This window comes from Punctularia strigosozonata (genome assembly GCF_000264995.1).
Source record: "Punctularia strigosozonata HHB-11173 SS5 unplaced genomic scaffold PUNSTscaffold_3, whole genome shotgun sequence".
Taxonomy (NCBI): Eukaryota; Fungi; Basidiomycota; class Agaricomycetes; order Corticiales; family Punctulariaceae; genus Punctularia; species Punctularia strigosozonata.
The window spans coordinates 2,768,356-2,787,528 of record NW_006767435.1 but is presented as its reverse complement, the minus strand read 5'-3'; the positions used below and the strand labels follow the sequence as shown (position 1 = coordinate 2,787,528).

Below are 19,173 nucleotides of genomic sequence, written 5' to 3'. Positions count from 1 at the left end.
GTACGATTGCCTAACGCCCACTCAAGAAGCCGATGTCGACGTCCGCTGCCGTACGCGTTCATACCCATAACTTCTTCGCATAGGTTTGAGCCAGTGCGTTGCGCCGGATCGTTGTCCTCAGTGCGTTGTCCGGTAACAACTTGAATCTAAGAAGGAGTTTACACGTGCGGTGTACGCCCACGAAACGATGGGCGCGCCCCTGCGTTTCTGTCGTGCGGTGTTTGCTGGGCAGTGAGTTGGGTTCTGCGCAGTCAACGTCAATGAAGGCATGCAACAGAAGGTGTTGTTACAGGATAGCCAGCCAGGACGTCAAGATGCAAAAATCGGTTGCTCGACTTCTTCTTCCTTTGCCTTCGTTTCATCGCCATCGTTCTCCTTCCGAGGCGGGTTCCGCCTGCACAGGTTCGCCCTGAGTTTGAGCTGGCGGCAGTCGCGGACGACACTCACCAGGTCCGCCAATGATCAAACTGTTTCTGGTTCAGATACTCCCTCCATTCATCTTTCCCGATTTCATTCCTGAAACGCGCATGCTGTAACAGCTCCAGGTGGTGCAAGGCGTGCGGATAGCTGCTTTAAGTCGTCAGGGGAAAGAAAGGCTGACATGGAACGCTGCTCGCTTACTGTATGAAGCGGGCATAGTCTTTGCCCCTCCAGTACTGCAGGTACTCCAGGAACTTAACGAAAGCAGGCTGGTTCAGAATGTTCTGTTGCGCGAGAGAGTGTAGATAGAACGGATTGGCCAGGGACTGCACAAACTCGAGTTCAAGCTCGAACCGTGCTCGGTTGGTAGCCCGAGCCTCTGCATCTGCACCATCGACGGTAGGAGCAGACATTGATTTTTGACGCACGAGTTGTGCGAGAGCGAAGTGTACCTTCAAGAGCCACCCGCTGCAGTCAATATGGACCGTTAGGATCACAATATAGCCCAAACTTAAGTAAGTTACTGCAGCAGAGTATCGTCATGAGGCAGCGAGAGTAATTATCAATCAAGCTTTCAAATTCAAGGCCGCGCAGATCTTCAGTCTGCACGATGAGCAGAGGTACCATAATGATGAGGTATACATGTCGGTTTCCGCCGGGGCATGATAGCTGAGTATAGAGGTGGTATCTCACCGCCTGTATCCGTCTCGGACAAAACCCCGATATGCCCATGCAATCGTCGCCGCCGCAAAGACATCAGCATGGTCGCAGCGGCACACCACCAGCACCGTAGAACGTTCATGGGTTTCCAAGCCGCCACAATGGGTTTCCAAGCCGCCACAAAGGGTTTCAGCCTAGACCACCGGTTATCCCCTCTCGATTCCAACGCAGACGCACACCCATCCATCTGCGCCCGCCATACATGCTCCTAACCAGCCCATCTCGGCTTCTGGAGGGCACCGTACGCCTTGCACTAGCGCATACGCGAGTGGGCGGTCTTAAACAATGCAGACAACGTAAGTCGACGTGACTCGGCAAACACGGTGGAGACAAACCTCGTGTGGCGGGGAATAATAAAGGTAAATGGGAGGATAAAAACGCTGACAGTGTATGCGCAGTTCCTGGGGATTTGATTCAATTGAATAAAAAAGACGTCTAGACGTTGTTAAACAGGAGTAGCGCACCATTCTCTAGCAATGGCGGGACCAACTCTTGTATGACTGGACCGTCCGGCAGGTACATACGCACAGGTATGCTCCGAACACTGTATGCGCCGTCACGATCGGGTAACGATGACCCTGAAGCCAAAGGTTATCAATGGTATCGGAAGAAATCAAAACAAGGCGGGGTGGGTAGGCGAAAACTTGCCTGGGTCAGCAGATGGCGGTCTTACGTGAGCACTGGCGCTGGCCGAACTGGAAGGCGGAGGAGAAAGCGGTCGAGTAGGAGCTGTGGTCGGCGTAATCTTGGAGGCGACCCGCCAGTAGTCGTCAAAGTTGTCTGCCGGGAGGGATATTAAGATTGAGAAAACTCAGCGTTAACACAGGTACGAACGCTCTTTAATGCCTTCCCAGATAGCGTCTTGTTCTTGTTTGCGCAGACCGGTCATGCGCTTGGTATTGCCCCATCGAATGAAGTCTGCTTCCTTCAATTGGCCCATGAAAGCTTGCTTACATGCCTCGACATTGGAGGTCATGAGCAAGCGATCGTTTGGCGGTGAAGCGAGGTGCAGTGTAAGCTTCAGAGGCGTCGGAGGTGCGGATGAGGAGAAGGATGAGATAGGCGCTTGCGAAGAAGGCCGTAGGGTAGTCGCGATGTTGTGCACGTCGTATAGCAGACCTATGGGCCAGTGCCTGAGAGCCACGAATGAGGTTACATTGATCTATGGACAAGGACAGTCCTTACCACTTCATCACGCCTCCTTCCTCACCTTCAAACCACCATTCCTCACCGTCTCCGAGGACCCCCTTATTGCTCTCGTCAAATACGATATCCGTCAGGAACTTCTTGACCTCGCCCATCACAAGCGGGAGATACCAGACTCGGGGCGCCTGAACGTAGTAGCAGTCGAGCCCTCGGTCCGCGCCAGCAGGAAGCTCGTGCGGATCTACGCGAATCTCGAGGGGCACGGTCCCCTCCCATGTTAGCCTGCGAAAGAGGGTGGTAGATGCTGGTGTGGTAGGGGGAAAGGGCGAGCCGGCGGATGGGTGGGGATGGGCGAAGGCCGAGGGCGCGGGTGCGGGGTGTCGACCGTACGTAGACATTGCTCATTGAAACCCAATGAGCAGATGAGTCGAGAGCAACGACGAGAGCACGGGCAATATTTGTTACTATCTGGCTGAGGACCTATGCCAGGATGAGGCAACGACCTCGTGCAGGATGTTGGTCAGTACGAGCTGATTGTCGGAGGTCGCTGCGCAAACGCCGACCTCGCCGTCGACCATGGCTTCCGCGACGCGATCGACACCGCCACTGCATTTGCGTTGCTGGCTTTGACTTCGTCGACGACGTATTCACGATATTCTCTACTTGATATACCTGACGACTCACCCAGCTCCTACGTGTTGCTCGGCTGAGGTTCGTTGGACGCATGATGGTCGTCCCTCGACCGTCCTCGAGCTATCGCCACACTCCGCTTCCGTTCTCAGGCCAGGATCCTGATGTGGACCCGCTCATATCGCCTCGAAGCAACCCATACGTTGCGCATTTCGCATCTGCTTCTGAGAAGAAAAGATTATGGTGGCGCACTGCACTCGTCAATGGCATGTTCATTGGTGCATGGTACGTGATCCAGTTTATTCATGAACAATTTCATAGACCTTCTGCTTCAGGTTCTTTTTCTCGATCTTGCTCTCAATGTACAACAAGTGGATGTTTTCACCAGAACACTTCGGCTTTCCCTATCCGTTCTTCGTGACGACTCTGCACTTTGTGGTCCAGTTCTGTCTCTCTGCCCTCTTACGGAATCTCATGCCTCAGCGGTTCAGACCCGACAGTAGACCAACTAGAAAGGACTGGGCGTATGTACGCTATTCTATGGAACAGTTGGTATCCCTGAATGTCATTTTTAGGAAGAAAATCGTGCCAACCGGCGTCGCAACTTCGTTGGACATCGGTCTCGGAAACGTATCGCTAAAGCTGATTACTCTGTCCTTCTACAGTACGCAACTTACGTCTTGACCTGTCATCATCCTTTCTAACGGATCATAGCAATGGTCAAGTCGTCATCCTTGATATTCGTTCTCTTCTTCGCCTTCTTGCTCAAGCTTGAGCGTTTCTCGCTCCGCCTTGTCGGCGTCATCCTCCTGATAGTGTGCGGTGTTGTCCTCATGGTGCGTACCCTTCCTGGATCTTATTGCTTTCTATCAGGAGCAGCTGAAGTCGCTCTTGTAGGTGGCCACGGAGACCCACTTCGAGGTTCTCGGCTTTTTCCTCGTGCTCACCGCATCTGCTATGGGCGGTTTGAGGTGGGGCTTGACCCAGGTGAATATTCAGCTGTACTCGTCTGTCACAGATGCACGCCAGTCTTCCATTTACTCTTCGCTCGCTCGCTTGCAACTCGTTTCATCTGGTCCTTGCCGTTTTGCAAGCACCCCAGTCGCTTTCTGCCGGTGCACTGCCACGCTGTGCGCAGTTCTCTGGTCCTCCTGGTCCTTTTCTTTCTCGGTGCATACGTCCCATTCATGCCTTGGTCTATGGTCCGCATTCTGCCCACCAACTGAACAGCTGCATGCGTCTATGCAGCCTTCGGCAATCGGCCATTTCTGTCCCTTTCATTCTATGTTCCTGACACTTCGGCTGGAACCTTGCCGCTGGGCGCTTGTTCCCCCGCCCTCCGATCGGTGTCGAGAGCTGTATCGATATTGCATGTTTGGGTCCCATTTCCCTCCCACAGCGCTGGTGCGACCCTCTGACATGGTTCCTCTTCCGTAATTTGACCGTTGGATGCCGTCATCCTTGTCGTCCGTGCACGTGGACATCCTTGATGTTCACTCACGTTATTCGCCGGGCGGGGACTGCCTTTGCTAACGGCAGTAGACATCCTCAATCCTGTTATGGAAAAGATTGTCGCCCCTCTACTGCCGGCGCGGATCATTGATTCAACACGATATGCTCGGAAGCTTCGAATTCATATTGCTTTTGCCAAAGGAGCGTCTCGGGGATATGATGTTCCCGATTGAAGCTCTTACTCCCTGGGGTACCAGACGCTCGTCGTAGCATGCTCGTCCTCATTGCCTCGGCTGTCTCCGCGAGAGATATATGAGACGAAGTTCTTCCATTCCTTGTCGGCTTGTTCCTTGTCTCTTCGCCTGTTACTCGCTAGCAACCCCCAAACACCATCACGGATCTGTCCATCTGACACTGTTCCTTTATGGTAGATCCTCCTCAAGAATCGAACGATGGGCCTCGACAATCCATCAGCAACCATATTCTGGCTAGCTCCAGTCATGGCTGTGACGTTAGGAATCATCTCCGGCGGAGTAGAGCGTTGGTGGCGAGTGTTCAATACACGGTACGCGGCTCTCACATCCTGTTTCCGTCCTCCTGCTGACAGGTGCTGCAGCTTCTTTGATAGTGTGCGCTCGTCGCTAGTCACGACTGGATACCTCGTTGCGCCCGGAGCATTGGCGTTCTGCATGGTATTGAGCGAATTCTAGTTCGTTTCTATGCTTGAGCCACGAGCAACCGTCACTCACATGGCCTTGCAGCATCATTCAACGTGCCGGAGTTGTGCCAATGTCTATTGCTGGTATCGCGAAGGAGGTGACCACCATCAGCGTGTCGGCATGGTTCTTTCACGACGAGCTAACGCCGCTCAATATCGTTGGTGTGGGCATCACCGTATGCGGTAAGTGTTCCTTCCTATAGCACCAAACCTCAGTTATGCTCCACATAAATCTGCAACCGTGAATGCTTCTGCTGACGTTCTCCACCTGGTAGGCATTGCCTTGTACACGTATCACAAATATCGCAAGTCCATGGAGTCGACAGTGCCGCTGGACGCCCATGGTAATCCGATCGAAATCGAGGATGAGAACCCAGATGGGCAAGTTGAGCTGGGAGAAACCGAGCGCTTAAGGCTTGTGAATGATGATCCCGCGCACGACTTTCAAGGAATGGTGAGCGTTTATGCCCTGCGGGCAGAACGTGGAGCGCTGGAGTCCGAAGAGAGCTAATTATGTGTTCCATGGCAGGATGCGCAATCAATGCGAGACGAACAGAGGACACTGTTCGAGGTCGGAGACGACGACGAACCGGAAGAGTTTCAAAGCGTGACCTTGTCGAAGCTCGGATACTTGCGACAATCACGGGCCGATACAGCAGAGAGTGCTCGAGAGGATCTCGTTCATGATTCTATGACTGCGCAAGACGCATGGAGACATGCGTGATCTCTCTAGGAGCGGAGGTGCGCTCCTCATACCCCACGGTCTATGTATTCTCGTGATGCGTTACCAAGCTTTCGGGCGCCCTACTGGCTTCCGTTCTGCCCTTGAAGCTGTCACAGCCACCAAAGGGGAAAGCACGAGCATGAGGCGCAAGCAGGGTTCAGGGCACAGCCACTCATAGACGGCTTGAAGAACAGAAGCCTGCTAATATCACAGCCACAGTATAGCCACCGAGCTTCTTCCGGCGCTGCGGGTGTCCCGGCAATCGATTGTGTCACAGCCACCTGACCCTCCTCTGCCGTTCGCTGCGTATCTGCGCCGCGGGGGGCACGCTCTTTCCCATGCGTGGCAGATGTCGCCCCATGTTGCCCAGAGGCGCACGTTCCATTCTTCTAGAATCAATTCTTCTAGAATGAGATATCTCAGGCTGCAAATTTGGTGCAAGTCGTATTCTTGGCTTCACGCATAGGCGGCGTTAGGATGGATGCTTTGTTCGGTGATATGATCACGTTTCATGTCCGACAATACCCCCGGATGCTTTTCAAAGCACATCCGAGGTGAGTCTGGTCCCACTTCCGTGATATGGTACGGTGTATTGGCAATACCGATGAATGCCGATAGGTGGTCCCCACGGGAACAAGCGTGCGCGCGTGCTATCTGAGTTTCACAATGCATCAGCAGATAGCGTCGTGACATGCACGAGCTGTTTTATTTACGGCTGTGTCGGCGCCTGGTGTGGGCCATTATTACATTTGGCATCATGGCCAACATGACAGCATCATCGGGATTTCAGATGAGACGTTCGCAAACTCCGCACAGCCACACGCCATTGGTCGTTGTTTGTATCTTGCCGATACGTTGCTGGGCTTCGAAGCAAGATCCAGGCGGGAGACGGGAAAGATGCCAATCAACCTCCGCAGCGTACCGGCCCAGCTATATACCACAGGACTGTGACCCTCGGCGCCTCGAATGGCAGTTGACCCATACTCTCACCAGCCATTGCACCGAGTCCCAGCGCCTGCGCCAACGCCAAAACTCTCCTCTACTACTCTCTTCGTCTGCAGAACCTCACCATGAGCACCGAGCCTCGATTTATCTTGGAGGATCCTCAGAACGCGCAGGATCGGAAGAAACGACCGCGCGTGGTGACCTCCTGCGACGGGTGAGCGCTCGATTTACGTCCTCCGATAATCTTAGTATGGCACTTACATGACTATTCCAGCTGTCGCACTAGAAAGATCAAGTGCACCCCATCGCCCCATGTGGCGGTGGACGCGGATGCACCCTGCGCCCAGTGTATAGCAGGTGGACTTCATTGCACGTACGACGACAGGAACAAGTACTACAGAGATCGTAACAGGATACCTCCCAGCCTCCGTCCGGTATCTTCTCATGTCGCGAGCTCCAGACGGACGTCCCCGCGGAGTGCAGACTACAAAACACGGCAAAAGTGCAGCGTTCAATATATTCCGTCCGGCCTGCCCAGTGCTGCGACTCAATCGACCGCTCACTTCGAGTATTCGAGTATTCAGAAGTACTATAGGTAAACATTGTCCACTCCGAAAAATAAGGTGATTCTTACGCTGCTCAGTGATATCGAGATGGACTTCGGCGCGAGCTCTGGTTCGGATTACTCGGGATCCTCCTCAGGTAGCCCCCGCCCACTGAGCCACAGCCCGAGCGCAGGCCCGGGTCAACGGTACCACACGAACCCGGACATATCTGGGGTATACTACGACTCGAACCTACCCAGTCGTTCGCCCGCGATATACGGAGAGCGTAACAAATACACTCCTTACTCCTACGCGAGGTCGAGCACTCAGTACGTACTAAACGTTTGTGCAAGCCTTCGCTAATCTCTGTAGTAGACATAATCCCACATCATCCCAAGTACCGACATACCCATCAGGACAATTCCCCCTCTTCGACCCGACACAACCTCTCTTCCCGCACTCGACGCTGATGCCCACGTACTGGAACTCCGTGATGACGAGCCTGTCGCAAGAATGCGGTTTTGTCATGTTTCCTCCCGTGGTAGATTGCTACACTACGGATCCCGCGCTAGCAAACGGGATAGCATCTGTGGGCTGCTTGTGAGTCATCATTCTATTGTTGTCCTCCGACTCGCACTGAAGCTCGGTTGCTATATCCGTTCAGCATCGCAAATCATTCTACCTTCTCGCTCACTGGCATTGACGCAGGACAGGCGTCGCAGGCCTATGAAGAATGCGTAAAGGTGAATCTCCAGCATTACGCGCTACATACATTGTTCATCACTGAAGCGTGGTCCACAGTACATATCTCGAGATTATCCTCCGTCACTTTCACGCGTACAGGCTCTCGCTCTGGTAGCGTGGGCAGAATATCTGCGGCTCGGTGAGCTGTTTGACCACCATATTACCAGGATGATGCTGACTGGACCTGTTCATGATTAGGCGAGTCTAAAACTCTGCAGGTATGTGTGTCAACCATATACGACGATGACTATGTTTACGGGATCCAGTACGCCTTGGGCGCAGCAGCGGAAATTGGCCTCTCCGACAATCTAATGGGGCAATCGGCTGCCGATCAAGCAACTAGGGCGAGTTTGATGCAACTTAAACGGCTTGTCGCCGGTTATCAGTAATAACAATCCCGATTTACACATTTCTTGGGGCATTGGAAACGTCGTTCAATGTTTGTACCGTCGAGGAAAGGATGGGACAGTTTCACCGTAGACCTACGTTGTATTCCTGATTGATTATTATGGACCAACGGATTTCGCTCTCAGTCATATGTCAATAATCATTGAGAACTATCAAAGCAGTACCGGTGATTTCTTCATCCTCCAATGGTGTCGACGGTGTAAGCTCTTGACAATATCCCGGGAGACCGCGGAAGCTCCATGAGCGTCGCACAGTCCGCCGATGCTTATCGTACCCCATCCTGATAAGTCCACGATACATAGGACCGTCCAATTAGTGATCCTTCCCGTGTGAACGTGACAGCGAGCTTCTTCTCGGCGTATCGCCACTGCACCGCCACGGCTTCATCAGATCTTCCGTCAATTACACAGTGACACAATCATCCGGCGAATTGGTCTTCCGGTGGATCCTTAGAGGCTCTCTCTTTCTCCTGCATACCCAAAGATTCTGTATGTCTGATTTCAAGCCGTTCGGGTCGCGTTCGATGAACGTCGGGGATCTGAATGGAAATGAACGGACCAACACGCTAGCGCCAGTTGTTCCAAGTTCTGTCTGATACGCGGAACACGGGAACGCACCGAGAGGAGACCGAGCGCTTGCAAGGTCCGCCGCTCCCATCTTCTATCAACTGCATCGAGTGGGAGAGGCAAGCTGCCGACATTTCCGGGGCAAGTGCTTCGCTGAGTTTGACTAACCGATGACAAATGGCCGCATGACACAGCCACAGCACCCATGTTTCTTGCTTGTCACTCCCCCCCTGTGACGGATGAACAGAAAGATGACGGCAATTGCGACCCCGCGCTTAGAACGCGACGCGTCGACTACTTCCTTGGAAACTCCCCCGAGCATAAATACCTCTGAACATGCTCATGGTACTGCAGCGCACCGCCACCACCCATGGAAGACACCACCAAGTTCGTTCTCGAGAACCCCCAGGGACGAGAGTCCCGTAAAAAACGCCCGAGGGTCGTCACTTCATGCGACAAGTCCGTCCCCCCCTCCTCCTCCCTGTGCTTTCGCTCACATTTGACGATCGTTTTCCAGCTGCCGCATCAAGAAAATTAAGTGCGTGCCCGCCCCCAATGCGGGCGAAGGCGAAAGCGACACCAGCGCTCCCTGCGAGGCTTGCATTGAAGCAGGGTATACGTGCAAGTACCGGGACAGAGATCGATACTACAGTGAACGGAATCGCATCATGCCCACCACAAAACCTTCGTCGTCGCTGAGCCACTCGAGGCCAAGCTCCCGAGCTTCAGCAGCATCCGGGAGCGCTGAACCCGTCACTTTCGGGAGGCTTCCCACTTTGCCGATGAATCTCGCGGCACCAACCGTCCCTCAGTCTATGGACCCATTTGGGCATTCTTATCCGTAAGTGCTTCTCTCGTCCACCTGTCGCAGTGGCCGTCATTAACCATGCTGAGTAGGTCAAGCACCCTTGGGGAATTTGCATCTCAGCAGCCCAGTGCAAGCTACTCTGTGTAGGTCAGTTTGACTCATATTGACATACATTCGCTTAGCGCGACCAACAGTGATTTTGCGCATGCGTCTGGAATGCCTGCATTTTCACATGCCGCATTTTACGATTCGATGTCACCGAGCGGTAGCATGGCCGCTTCTTATCCATCAAGCAGGTCGCATGTAGCTCTCGCAGAGCAAAGGTACTCAGTACCCCGCGCGGAACAATGGACGAAACTGATCTGCATAACAGCGCTCCGTCTGGGGGCTTGAGGGCTAGAGGCGGCGCAAGCAACAGGTCGGTCAACACGCACACCGCGCTCCCGCCGCTGTTCAACCCCGTCCGGCCGACTGAACCACACCCTGCTCTTATGCCGATTTTAATCCAATCTTTCTTTGAGACCGCGCAAAACCAATGCGGTTTCCTTGTCTTCGACGAAGTCATTCGCGACTTCGTTAACCAAAACCTATCCCCTTTGCTGGCGAATGGAATAGCCGCCATAGCCTGCATGTAAGAGCGCGTGCTATGGCACAGCAATCCTATAGCTCACGCGATTTGACATCAGGACCGCTTCCTCCCCTGCCCTCGTGGGTCAGGACCGCGAGCAAATTGCCGACACGTATTGCAACATGGCACAGGTATGGTTTCCTCAATATGCATAAACCCCGTACTCAATCATGCGCATGCAGTCATTGATATCTTCGGCACAAACGTTGGGCTCGCTGAACGATCTATACGGAACGATCCTCATTGCATGGTCAACGCATCAACGCAGGAAGGCTTCAGGCAAGCATTTCATACAACTATACAATACCGCGCTTGACATTGTGATGGATAGACTTCACAGCGCATGCTCAGATGGCCATGTCACTCGCCCTCGATCTCGGAATATCAGACAGTGACGGTATCCGCCGGCTGGCTCTCACTTCTCAGGAGCAAAACCGCATCCGGTCGGCCTGGAGCAGCGTCGTGAATCTGCACGTAATGCCGTCCGCTTAATCTGGCGGGCATGGAATTTTGGAATTGTAATCTGGATCTGGATAATCTTTGTATCGGCGTCGTATCCGTATTCAGGTCGCCGTTTCGCGATATCTTTAGATTGGGACGCGATGGAGATATCTCATCTTGGTGTATATAGAGCGCTGGAGCCCTGTAGTAAACCGTCATTGTCATGTAAATATATATCCTACTTTCACGCTCTAGAACACGGAATTAGTTTGTCATCGAAGGCCTACAGCCATACGGTGCTTATGAGAGAAACATCGAACTCATTCAATGCTACACGGATGACGTGCATGATGAGTGGACCACGTGAAACGAGCCAATCAGCGCTAGGCGCGGTTGCGCCGACCGAACCTCCGCGCGCGTTAACCAGGTCCTGTCGGCAGCACTATCTTTCGCTCGTTGACGGCGCAACTTAGCATCTGCGCCAGGCTATGCCGTTTCGCTATTCATCGGCGTAGTTTTACCCGACGTACATACGCCATCCGCTCGTTTCAACAGTCCTCTACGACCGCTGACGCGTCGCCTGGTTTGACGACCTCGACACGAACAAAAAGTCAAGCTTCGAGACTCAAACGACGCATATGCAGCACCATCGGTGATGCGTACATGTCGTGGTGATGACTGCATTGCAAGCTATGCAACAACGTTAAGGACCACCGGTACTCATCATCCGTTGAGTAAGAAGCTCCAGAAAGCGACTGCCTTTTCGGGACACAGTGACCAAGCCGGTCCTTCCGAACGCAACCTGAGTCGGAGGATGTCTACCTTGCAAAGTACCGATGACAAACCAGCAAACCGATGAATGAGAGTCACGGTGTACCAGGACGTGATCCAACTTCATGGAGGTATATAGGCCAGGCCGCGTCTCTCGGCGTCGGGTCAGTTCGATAGCATCTAGTGCGTATGGCTACTGGCTTTGTCTACGAAGATCCCGACAGAGACGACCGCCGACAAAAACGTCCGCGTCTAGTTCTCGCTTGTGACAACTGGTGCGTGCTCCGTCCCGGGTAGGCTTGGCCCCGACGCTGACCGCGTATTCCGATTAGCCGTCGCAAGAAAAGTAGATGTGTTCAACCCGTGGCGGACGCGCCGTGTACCTCTTGTACCGCGTCCAACACACCGTGCACGTTCACGGACAGGGAGAGGTACTACGTCGAACGCATGCGTAGCCTCAGGTGTCCTTCGCGACCGAGCGGATCTAGACGCTCCAGTCCTCGTGGTGCGCAAGTGGGTCGCCCCCTTCGAAAGGCTCTCATAGCGGTTCGAACATCAGATGCAGGATCCCCACCAAGGTCGAGCACACCCTCCGCAGAACAAGAGCTAGTCAGGTATGGTCTTTGCTGACGCCGTCTCTACTAGGGCTTTACTCAGAGAATTATCAGCAGCTCGCAGGCCCTTGATCCCGCGCTCGCCGATACTCAGCCTAGGTATGTGCATTTATACCATGTTGGATGAACCCGCTGACAGACTACATAGCACCCAACGTCCTCCTGGCTGCGTCCTGCTTTTCGACCCCGATTTGCGCGGGCAAGATCATCCGCGCCCTCATCCATCCGTAATGCCCGCTTTGATAGACTCCTTCTTTGTACACATGGGCACCGATTACTCTTTCCTGGGCTACGAGAATGTGGTACAACAGTATGGGGCTGGGACGCTTTCGGACCTGATCGCGAACTGCATTGCCGCATTGGCTATACCGTACGCCGATGTCGTTTCCTTTGCGTCTCGAGCAGTTCAGTAGACGATACTTACCTACTCAGATTCAACGCCGTACCTGCGTTCTCTGGCCAGGACCTGTACGTTATCGCGGAGACGTACGCGTACAATGCGAATATGATTCTCATGAGAAGGCTTGAGACCTCAGAGCCCTCTGTCGAGCTGGTGAACGCGCTGATACTCTTGGCATGGATAGAGTACAAGAGCGGCCGACTGGCAGGTGCGTGGTGCCGGATGATGACACCATATGATCATAACTGACTCGTTATGCTCGTTCTTGCCGCAGAATTCGCTTCGTACGCTCAGGTGAGCTCAGGTCTATGAGCGCGATAGACAGTTTGGCTGATGATGCGTCGTAGTTTGCAACAGAAATGTCTCAGGTACTGCGGTTGTCAGAACAAGATCGTCTTCTTGACGTAGCGCAGAACGAACAGGAGCTTACGCGTCTGCAAGCGACCTCGACGAGCGTCGTGCAGCTCAGAGACATGGCCGCTTCGCGTACGTCGATTCCCTCCCGTGATGTGGTGTTATGAGGCTGACGAACGGTCCGCAGTCCAGCCGTGACTATCGACGGGAAGCCTGCCAGGCTGATGAATACTACCCATTCGGAACATGCGCAAACTGACGGGGATATTTGTCTATAGCGCCCAGCATCCCATTCCCGTTGTTCTGTCGAACGAAACCCCTATAGACACCTTGCTCTGCATTCGTACCCAGGTTAACCGCCGCTGATCATTCTAGTATCGGATGGATATCACATCGTAGACATACATCGCACAACTTGATAATCGCGTACATCATCATAATCTTCCTAGATGCCTCCTCACCCTTAGATCTCTTTTTTTTTCTACTGCACAGTCATTATAGAAGGCGGTGATACCAGGCTGCTGTATTTTTTATGCCGGAGCCAATGTAGAGTATACGATCCGCCCTTAATCGTCGTAGGGATCATCATCGAAGAGGTCGTATCCGAGGCCCCAGTCCTTGCTCGGGTTGTTGGTACGCTCCGGCTGGTGGGCGTTCGCCGCGCTCTCGATCTTCTCGAACGCCCAAGGAGGTAACCTCGTCACTGGCCGTCGCACGAGGATCAACAAACGCATCCACAACCCGACGACGATGGATCCGATCGCACCTTGCAGGTTTTCGACGACGCGAGCGGGGGTGACCGACTTGGGGAGAACGACGGTGCCGCGCTGGACGTGCCACGAGAGCACGACCTGCGCCGGTGTGATGCCCAGCCCCTGCGCGACGTCTCGCACGGCCGGGTGGGAGAGCGAATCGCGCACGCGGTCTTGGGAGCCGAGGGGAGAGTAGGCCTCGAGAAGGAGGTGGTTCGCGCGTGCCCAAGCGAGAAGGTCTGGCTGGGGATTGAAGAGGTTGAGCTCGACCTGGTTCACGGCCGGGCGTATCTTGAGCGGGTTAGCGGTGAGATTTTGCATGCGGCGGATGTTGAAGCTGGTTAGTGGGGGGGACAGGATTCATATGAATATCGAGCATGCGTTGGCACGGGACGTGAGGACCTTACTTGCTAACGCCGATGTTGCGCGCTTTCCCCTTTTCGACCATCTCTTCGAGCTTTTGCCACGTCGGGTACGGATCCGCGGTGAGCGCTTCGTCGATGACAGGCGACCCGTCGTCGTGCGTTTCGCCCTTCTTGAACGCGACGGGCCAGTGCATGAGATAGAGGTCGACGTAGTCCGTGCCAAGCTTGCTGAGCGAGCGGTCGAGCGCGGCCTCGACGTCGTCCGGGTGGTGAAACTCGTTCCAGAGTTTGGTGGTGATCCAGATCTGGGAGCGGTCGACGAAGGAGGCGTTGACGGCGCGCCCGACGGCGGCTTCGTTGTGATAGGCCCAGGCGTCGTCGATGTGGCGGTAAGCGGCGGCAAGAGCTGTTTGAACGGGGGAGATGACCTCGTCGGGTTTTGCACGCCAAACGCCTGCGCGGGGTGCGGGCGATGTCAGCGTTTGAGATCAGAAGAGGGTGATGGCGGCGCCTACCTAGGGCGACGGCGGGGATCTGGGAGCCGGAAGGCAGCGCAAAGTGGGTCGGAAGCTCCGACTGGGAGGCACGCGAGGAGGCGTAGGCGACGTAAAGCGCGTAGCTGACAAGGCCCGCTGCCAGACAGCGGCAGGCCAGCGAGACGTCGCGCACAGCGGGCCCGTCCTCCGGTCGCGACGATTCGATCGGGCTTGAGTAGTGTAGCGGCAGCTTTTCGTCCGGGTGGTTCATGGCGGAGGATGATGAGCACGGCTGGCACTCGCGCGGGGAGTATGGGCGTTTAGTGGGGCGTCCATGACGTCAGGTTGAGGTCTTCTATGCGCGCGAGTTGATGCGTCGAGGCGGAGGTGGCGTCTGGAAGAGTCCCATGTATGCTCCGGAAAAGGCGACGGCACAGGGCGGCATTCGGGACAGAGTACTGGGCGCGCAGAGATCTGCGAAAGGACGCGATGGGTTGCGGAGAGGTTTCTCGAATGTACCGATGAACGCAGGCCGCCCCCGCGCGTCCAGAACAAGGCAGGCAGCCACTGAAGCTGGTGAATGGTGGTGGTTAGGGGGAGCGCGGTACACGTTCGAGTGGTTGCCCGATCCCTGAGCGTCCTTCTGGGCGGGCGGTTTCGTTTCGTTTACTTGTTGAAGTTTCGTTTCGTCGCATTTTTCGCTCGTAACCGGTGACCCTTCAGGGCGGCGCTGAGCGGAGCCAGTGTAGAGGTTGATCGACAGAGATGAACAAACTGAAAACAAGGCGTACTGAAGGATCTTCGGGCTACATCACAATGCACAACGCAGAGGTAGATGAGCCGACGCGAGGGGGGGAAACGCGGGGCAGCCCCGTGCAGGGACCGTGCTCGAGTCGCGCAGCAGTAAGCTCCGCGCCCGACTGGGTCTGCTGCTGCACACTGCATGAGAGCAGACAACGGCATTGGAGTGCGCTGACCGGGCTCCGTTACACGAGAGCGAGATGACATCAGGCCATTTCCGAGCGCGACGGTGGCGGGAGCGATTCCGTAGTCTGAGGAGCGATCTGTGCGCGAATGGCACTTGCATGCTCGACCTGGGCGGCCCGCGTCGGCAGAGGACTTTTCCCACGGCAGGGACCTCGCGGGCATATTTCGTATCGTCATGCGATCCCCCGGTGTCCCTCGCTCGACCTCTCCCGACGTCGACGCCGACCCGGACGACCCCCAGCGACTGTGCGACGACGACGACCACGCCTGCCCGCGCGCGCACCCGCCACCGGCCACGGCACCAGGCAGAGAAAGCACCGACGTCATTCCACACCCAAGGCACGTCCGCTCCCAGCTCTAATTATACGCCCGCACTTACATGAACATCCACTCGTCCCCTCCCACCTGCCACTACCTTACGACCTGCGACGATTAGTCTACAGTGCCCTCTAGTCTACTCACCCGCTCCTTTCCTTACGCCCTGCATCCACGATCACCGACATGCCCAGCCTACGCAAGCTCAACCCCTTCAGCTCCTCCGCTGACCAAGAGCCCGGAGACGACCCGGCCCCGCCCTCCATCACCGTCACCCCGCCCCAGGCCCAGCAGACGACCCTACCCGCCGCCGTCCCGCCCCCGGGCCCCGCCCCGCAGCCCGTCATCGAGCCCCCTCCGCCCGCCGCCGCCGCTCCCATGTCGGCCGCGCCGCTCCCTCCGCGCGGGTACGACTACGCCTACCAGCGCCCCGTTCGCCCGACCTACACACACAACAACCCGTCCTCCGTCCGCCTCAGCTACGCCCCCTCCGGAAGCCTCGGCAGGGAGAGCGGCACCAGCTACTTGCTCTTCTCCGGCCCGCCCAAACGCACTCGCCCGCGCTCAAGCAGCGTCAGCGCCGCCGACCTCCGCAAGCAGATGTGCGCCACCCCCGGTGCACTCGGCCGTGTGGGCGAAGGCGTGGCCGCTCGCGACAGCTGGGTCCCCGTGGACGATCAGGACATCCCGCCCCGGCGCAAACAGCCCACAGACCGCGCGTCGGTGCACTCGGTGCCCGTCCAAGGCCATCGCGGCGGGTGGACCACGACCAAGGGCATCATGCACTCCCTCAATCCGTTCTCGCGCACGTCGTCGAGGGACCCCGATCCGGACGTGACCGCCACCCCCGACTCGGGCCGACGTCTGACCGTACCCGGAGCGGAGGCCGAGGAGGAGCAGTCCGAGTCGGTCAAGGGCGTCGTGGGCCGCGCGAGGGCGATATCGAACGCCGTCCGCGACAGGAGCAGCACCTTCGCCGCCAAGGTGTGTACGGGTCGACCTCTTACGTTCGATGTACTCACACTCTATCGTAGCTCGGTCTGGGCACCGCCTCCGCCGAGCAGACAGCGCCGCCGAGCCTGGAACAGATGGAGCAGCACCGCGCAGCCGAGGAGCGGGCCCGCTACGACCAGGCCGTCGTCGACCTCCTCGACGTGATCGGTGCGCGACGATGATGACCGTCTTCGTTTATCCCATCTCTGACGTCCTCTACCAGACCCGGAAGTGTCCACCCTCTCCACCCTCTCCGACGTTCAAAACTCGCTCTTCGTCCCCAACTTGGGCCGGTACGTCAACCGTGCCGGATACGTCCGCCTCGCGCGCCCGCCGAGCCGCACCGAGCTCGCCGCCCTCGAAGAGGGCGATGCGCGGTAAGTTTCGTTTGCCCGTCTTCGTCTACATCACGTTGACGGTTTTCATCAGACGAGCGCAAGCGATGGGCGCGATCGCCGCCGAAGGCCAGGACGGCGAACGCTCGTCGTGGTGGCGGCGCACCAAAGCGACCATCACGCGCGAAAAAGAGGAGCAACAGCAGCCACAAACCTCCGAAAAACCCCCGGCGCCCGCCGCCGAGCAGCCGCAGCCTTCGTCCAGCTCTGACGGCGAGCCGCGCTCGCGCTCCGAGACCCTCGCCGAGTACGTCAAGCACACCGACCCGGAGCAGGCCGAGCGAAACAGGTACGGTGTCTCGGAGGGGGACGATATCCAAGCCCGCGGCGAGTGGCTCGTCCTCCCCGACGGCCTCGTCGACTGGGACCACTGGACGCCCGAGGAGCGCGCCGAGCTCGACGACTACGTCCGGCATTTGCTGCATTCGCGCAAGTGGAAGGCGCGGCGGACGTGGCGCGGCTTCAAGCAGTATGTCCGCACGCCGCTGGGAGCGTTCGTGACGATATACGCGTCCCTCCTCACGTTCTGGGGAGCGGCGTGGGTGCTGTTCCTGATCGGCTGGCTCAACGCCGGCTCGCGTCAGGCGTACTTTGTGGAGATCTGCGACCAGATCTTGACGGCGCTCTTCTGCGTCGTCGGAAGTGCGTTGCCGGTCTTTTCTGACGTCAGTCGTACTACCGCTCACGTTGTGCGCGACACACAGTCGGCCTCGCGCCGTTCCGCACGGTGGACACGTACCACATGTACTTTATCGCCAAGTATCACCGCAAGACGCTCAAGATGTACCGCGAGCTCGGTCTGCCCCCGCTCCCGGACGAGAACGACCTGCCGGACCCGGCCCACCAGCCGTCGAAGGAGGACGCCAAGATCCGTCCGCCGGTGCTGACCGTCGAGGAGCAGGCGACGCTCATGTACCACCAGATGAAGTTTGCCAAGAGCCACAGTGCGTGTTTTTTCTTGTCAAGTTTTTTGCCTTTCGTTCGATGTTCATGATGCGATGGTTTAGCGTTTTACAAGCCCCACGAGACTGCGACGCATAAGGTGGGCGAAAGCCACGGTCGTTTCCTTTCGTACTCCTGGGCTGACGACGTCACCAGGCGTTTCCGCTAGATCTGCTCATCGTCATCGTCTGCCTGCTCGACTTTCATTCCATCTTCCAGGTGCGTTCCTCCCTGATCACCCTTCATCACGCCAGTCGCTCACACGCGTGCGCTCCAGATGGCCCTCGGCAGCACCACCTGGTCCATCTCCTACCACCACCAATACAAGAAGATCCTGACGTCCATCATCCTCTCCTGTTCCATCTCGTGCAACATCTCGGCCGGGCTCGTCATCGCCGTCGGCAACCGCCGGACGCGCAAGACGGAGGTCGTCGAGGAGCGCCTCCGGCGCGCGGTCACGGAGGAGGCCGTCAGGCGCCGTCAGCGTAAGCGCGAGGAGGAGGAGGAAGAGGAGCGCGAGCGTCTGCATCGCGCGGAGAAGGCCGAGACGCGGCGGCGCAAGAGCGAGCACCATCAATCTTCGCTCTCCCTCCGTCATGGCAGCGGCAGCGGCAGCGACCATGCCAGTCGCACGGACGGGGTGTTGCCGCTGTGATTCTTTGCCGCGAAGTAGAGGCACGTCCGTCATACACGCATATGTTTCGTTTCATACCCCCCTTGTAGTGCTGTATTCTTTCCGTACCCTCAGAGTAGATTATCTCCCCAGAGCATCAGATTGTATTCAGTAGTGACCGCACAACACGTAACGCATGTACTCTGTCCCGCCGGCATGACCTGGTCGCGTGCTATCGGTGTGTACCTCCGTCCGCCCGAGCCACGCCTTTTCGCGTTCCCTTACCCATGCCGAGAGGTTC

At 56.5% G+C, this 19,173-nt stretch overlaps 7 protein-coding genes across 7 annotated transcripts; 4 read left to right on the top strand and 3 right to left on the bottom strand.

Annotated features, from left to right (window-relative positions):
* Positions 1–443: 443 nt before the first annotated feature.
* PUNSTDRAFT_62646 (SOH1-domain-containing protein) lies at positions 444–833 on the bottom strand (the record flags this gene model as incomplete). The annotated part of the gene is made up of 2 exons (XM_007381554.1): positions 444–567; positions 622–833. 2 exons carry the CDS (start codon positions 831–833, stop codon positions 444–446), a joined length of 336 nt encoding a protein of 111 aa, XP_007381616.1.
* A 183-nt stretch (positions 834–1,016) lies between these two features.
* Positions 1,017–2,684, bottom strand: PUNSTDRAFT_119221 (uncharacterized protein; the record flags this gene model as incomplete). Its single annotated transcript, XM_007381553.1, has 6 exons — positions 1,017–1,417; positions 1,476–1,541; positions 1,605–1,718; positions 1,789–1,920; positions 1,975–2,273; positions 2,326–2,684. 6 exons carry the CDS (start codon positions 2,682–2,684, stop codon positions 1,287–1,289), a joined length of 1,101 nt encoding a protein of 366 aa, XP_007381615.1. The 3' UTR covers positions 1,017–1,286.
* Positions 2,685–2,905: 221 nt separating this feature from the next.
* On the top strand, positions 2,906–6,087 carry PUNSTDRAFT_125126 (TPT-domain-containing protein). Its single transcript, XM_007381552.1, has 9 exons — positions 2,906–3,201; positions 3,252–3,580; positions 3,631–3,752; positions 3,814–3,903; positions 4,800–4,933; positions 4,985–5,077; positions 5,130–5,269; positions 5,362–5,540; positions 5,616–6,087. Exons 1-9 carry the CDS (start codon positions 3,011–3,013, stop codon positions 5,808–5,810), a joined length of 1,473 nt encoding a protein of 490 aa, XP_007381614.1. The 5' UTR covers positions 2,906–3,010; the 3' UTR covers positions 5,811–6,087.
* A 793-nt stretch (positions 6,088–6,880) lies between these two features.
* Positions 6,881–8,433, top strand: PUNSTDRAFT_43133 (uncharacterized protein; the record flags this gene model as incomplete). Its single annotated transcript, XM_007381551.1, has 7 exons — positions 6,881–6,969; positions 7,030–7,350; positions 7,399–7,629; positions 7,676–7,900; positions 7,965–8,043; positions 8,144–8,183; positions 8,243–8,433. 7 exons carry the CDS (start codon positions 6,881–6,883, stop codon positions 8,431–8,433), a joined length of 1,176 nt encoding a protein of 391 aa, XP_007381613.1.
* Positions 8,434–11,322: 2,889 nt separating this feature from the next.
* PUNSTDRAFT_125125 (uncharacterized protein) lies at positions 11,323–13,347 on the top strand. Its single transcript, XM_007381550.1, has 9 exons — positions 11,323–11,941; positions 11,999–12,171; positions 12,226–12,280; positions 12,335–12,379; positions 12,429–12,650; positions 12,713–12,888; positions 12,955–12,974; positions 13,028–13,166; positions 13,222–13,347. The coding sequence occupies exons 1-9, from the start codon at positions 11,856–11,858 to the stop codon at positions 13,230–13,232; spliced, it is 927 nt and encodes a 308-aa protein (XP_007381612.1). The 5' UTR covers positions 11,323–11,855; the 3' UTR covers positions 13,233–13,347.
* A 253-nt stretch (positions 13,348–13,600) lies between these two features.
* Positions 13,601–15,221, bottom strand: PUNSTDRAFT_99490 (uncharacterized protein; the record flags this gene model as incomplete). The annotated part of the gene is made up of 4 exons (XM_007381549.1): positions 14,667–15,221; positions 14,194–14,605; positions 13,801–14,123; positions 13,601–13,737 (listed from the first exon to the last, which is right to left on the bottom strand). The coding sequence occupies exons 1-4, from the start codon at positions 14,896–14,898 to the stop codon at positions 13,601–13,603; spliced, it is 1,104 nt and encodes a 367-aa protein (XP_007381611.1). The 5' UTR covers positions 14,899–15,221.
* Positions 15,222–15,856: 635 nt separating this feature from the next.
* Positions 15,857–19,076, top strand: PUNSTDRAFT_142232 (uncharacterized protein). The gene is made up of 9 exons (XM_007381548.1): positions 15,857–15,953; positions 16,051–16,913; positions 16,964–17,090; positions 17,146–17,299; positions 17,352–17,959; positions 18,022–18,261; positions 18,325–18,359; positions 18,416–18,478; positions 18,537–19,076. The coding sequence occupies exons 2-9, from the start codon at positions 16,116–16,118 to the stop codon at positions 18,912–18,914; spliced, it is 2,403 nt and encodes an 800-aa protein (XP_007381610.1). The 5' UTR covers positions 15,857–15,953; positions 16,051–16,115; the 3' UTR covers positions 18,915–19,076.
* The last annotated feature ends 97 nt before the right edge of the window (positions 19,077–19,173 follow it).

Bases quoted from the DNA above. Each gene is read 5' to 3' on its own strand.
- PUNSTDRAFT_142232 (XM_007381548.1), top strand. From the start codon at position 16,116: ATGCCCAGCCTACGCAAGCTCAACCCCTTCAGCTCCTCCGCTGACCAA. The intron at 18,262-18,324 runs GTGCGTGTTTTT...GCGATGGTTTAG, and splicing joins GAAGTTTGCCAAGAGCCACA to CGTTTTACAAGCCCCACGAG. The intron at 18,479-18,536 runs GTGCGTTCCTCC...CGTGCGCTCCAG, and splicing joins ACTTTCATTCCATCTTCCAG to ATGGCCCTCGGCAGCACCAC.
- PUNSTDRAFT_125125 (XM_007381550.1), top strand. From the start codon at position 11,856: ATGGCTACTGGCTTTGTCTACGAAGATCCCGACAGAGACGACCGCCGA. The intron at 11,942-11,998 runs GTGCGTGCTCCG...TATTCCGATTAG, and splicing joins GTTCTCGCTTGTGACAACTG to CCGTCGCAAGAAAAGTAGAT. The intron at 12,889-12,954 runs GTGCGTGGTGCC...TTCTTGCCGCAG, and splicing joins CAAGAGCGGCCGACTGGCAG to AATTCGCTTCGTACGCTCAG.
- PUNSTDRAFT_125126 (XM_007381552.1), top strand. From the start codon at position 3,011: ATGATGGTCGTCCCTCGACCGTCCTCGAGCTATCGCCACACTCCGCTT. The intron at 5,078-5,129 runs GTTCGTTTCTAT...ATGGCCTTGCAG, and splicing joins ATGGTATTGAGCGAATTCTA to CATCATTCAACGTGCCGGAG. The intron at 5,541-5,615 runs GTGAGCGTTTAT...GTTCCATGGCAG, and splicing joins CGCACGACTTTCAAGGAATG to GATGCGCAATCAATGCGAGA.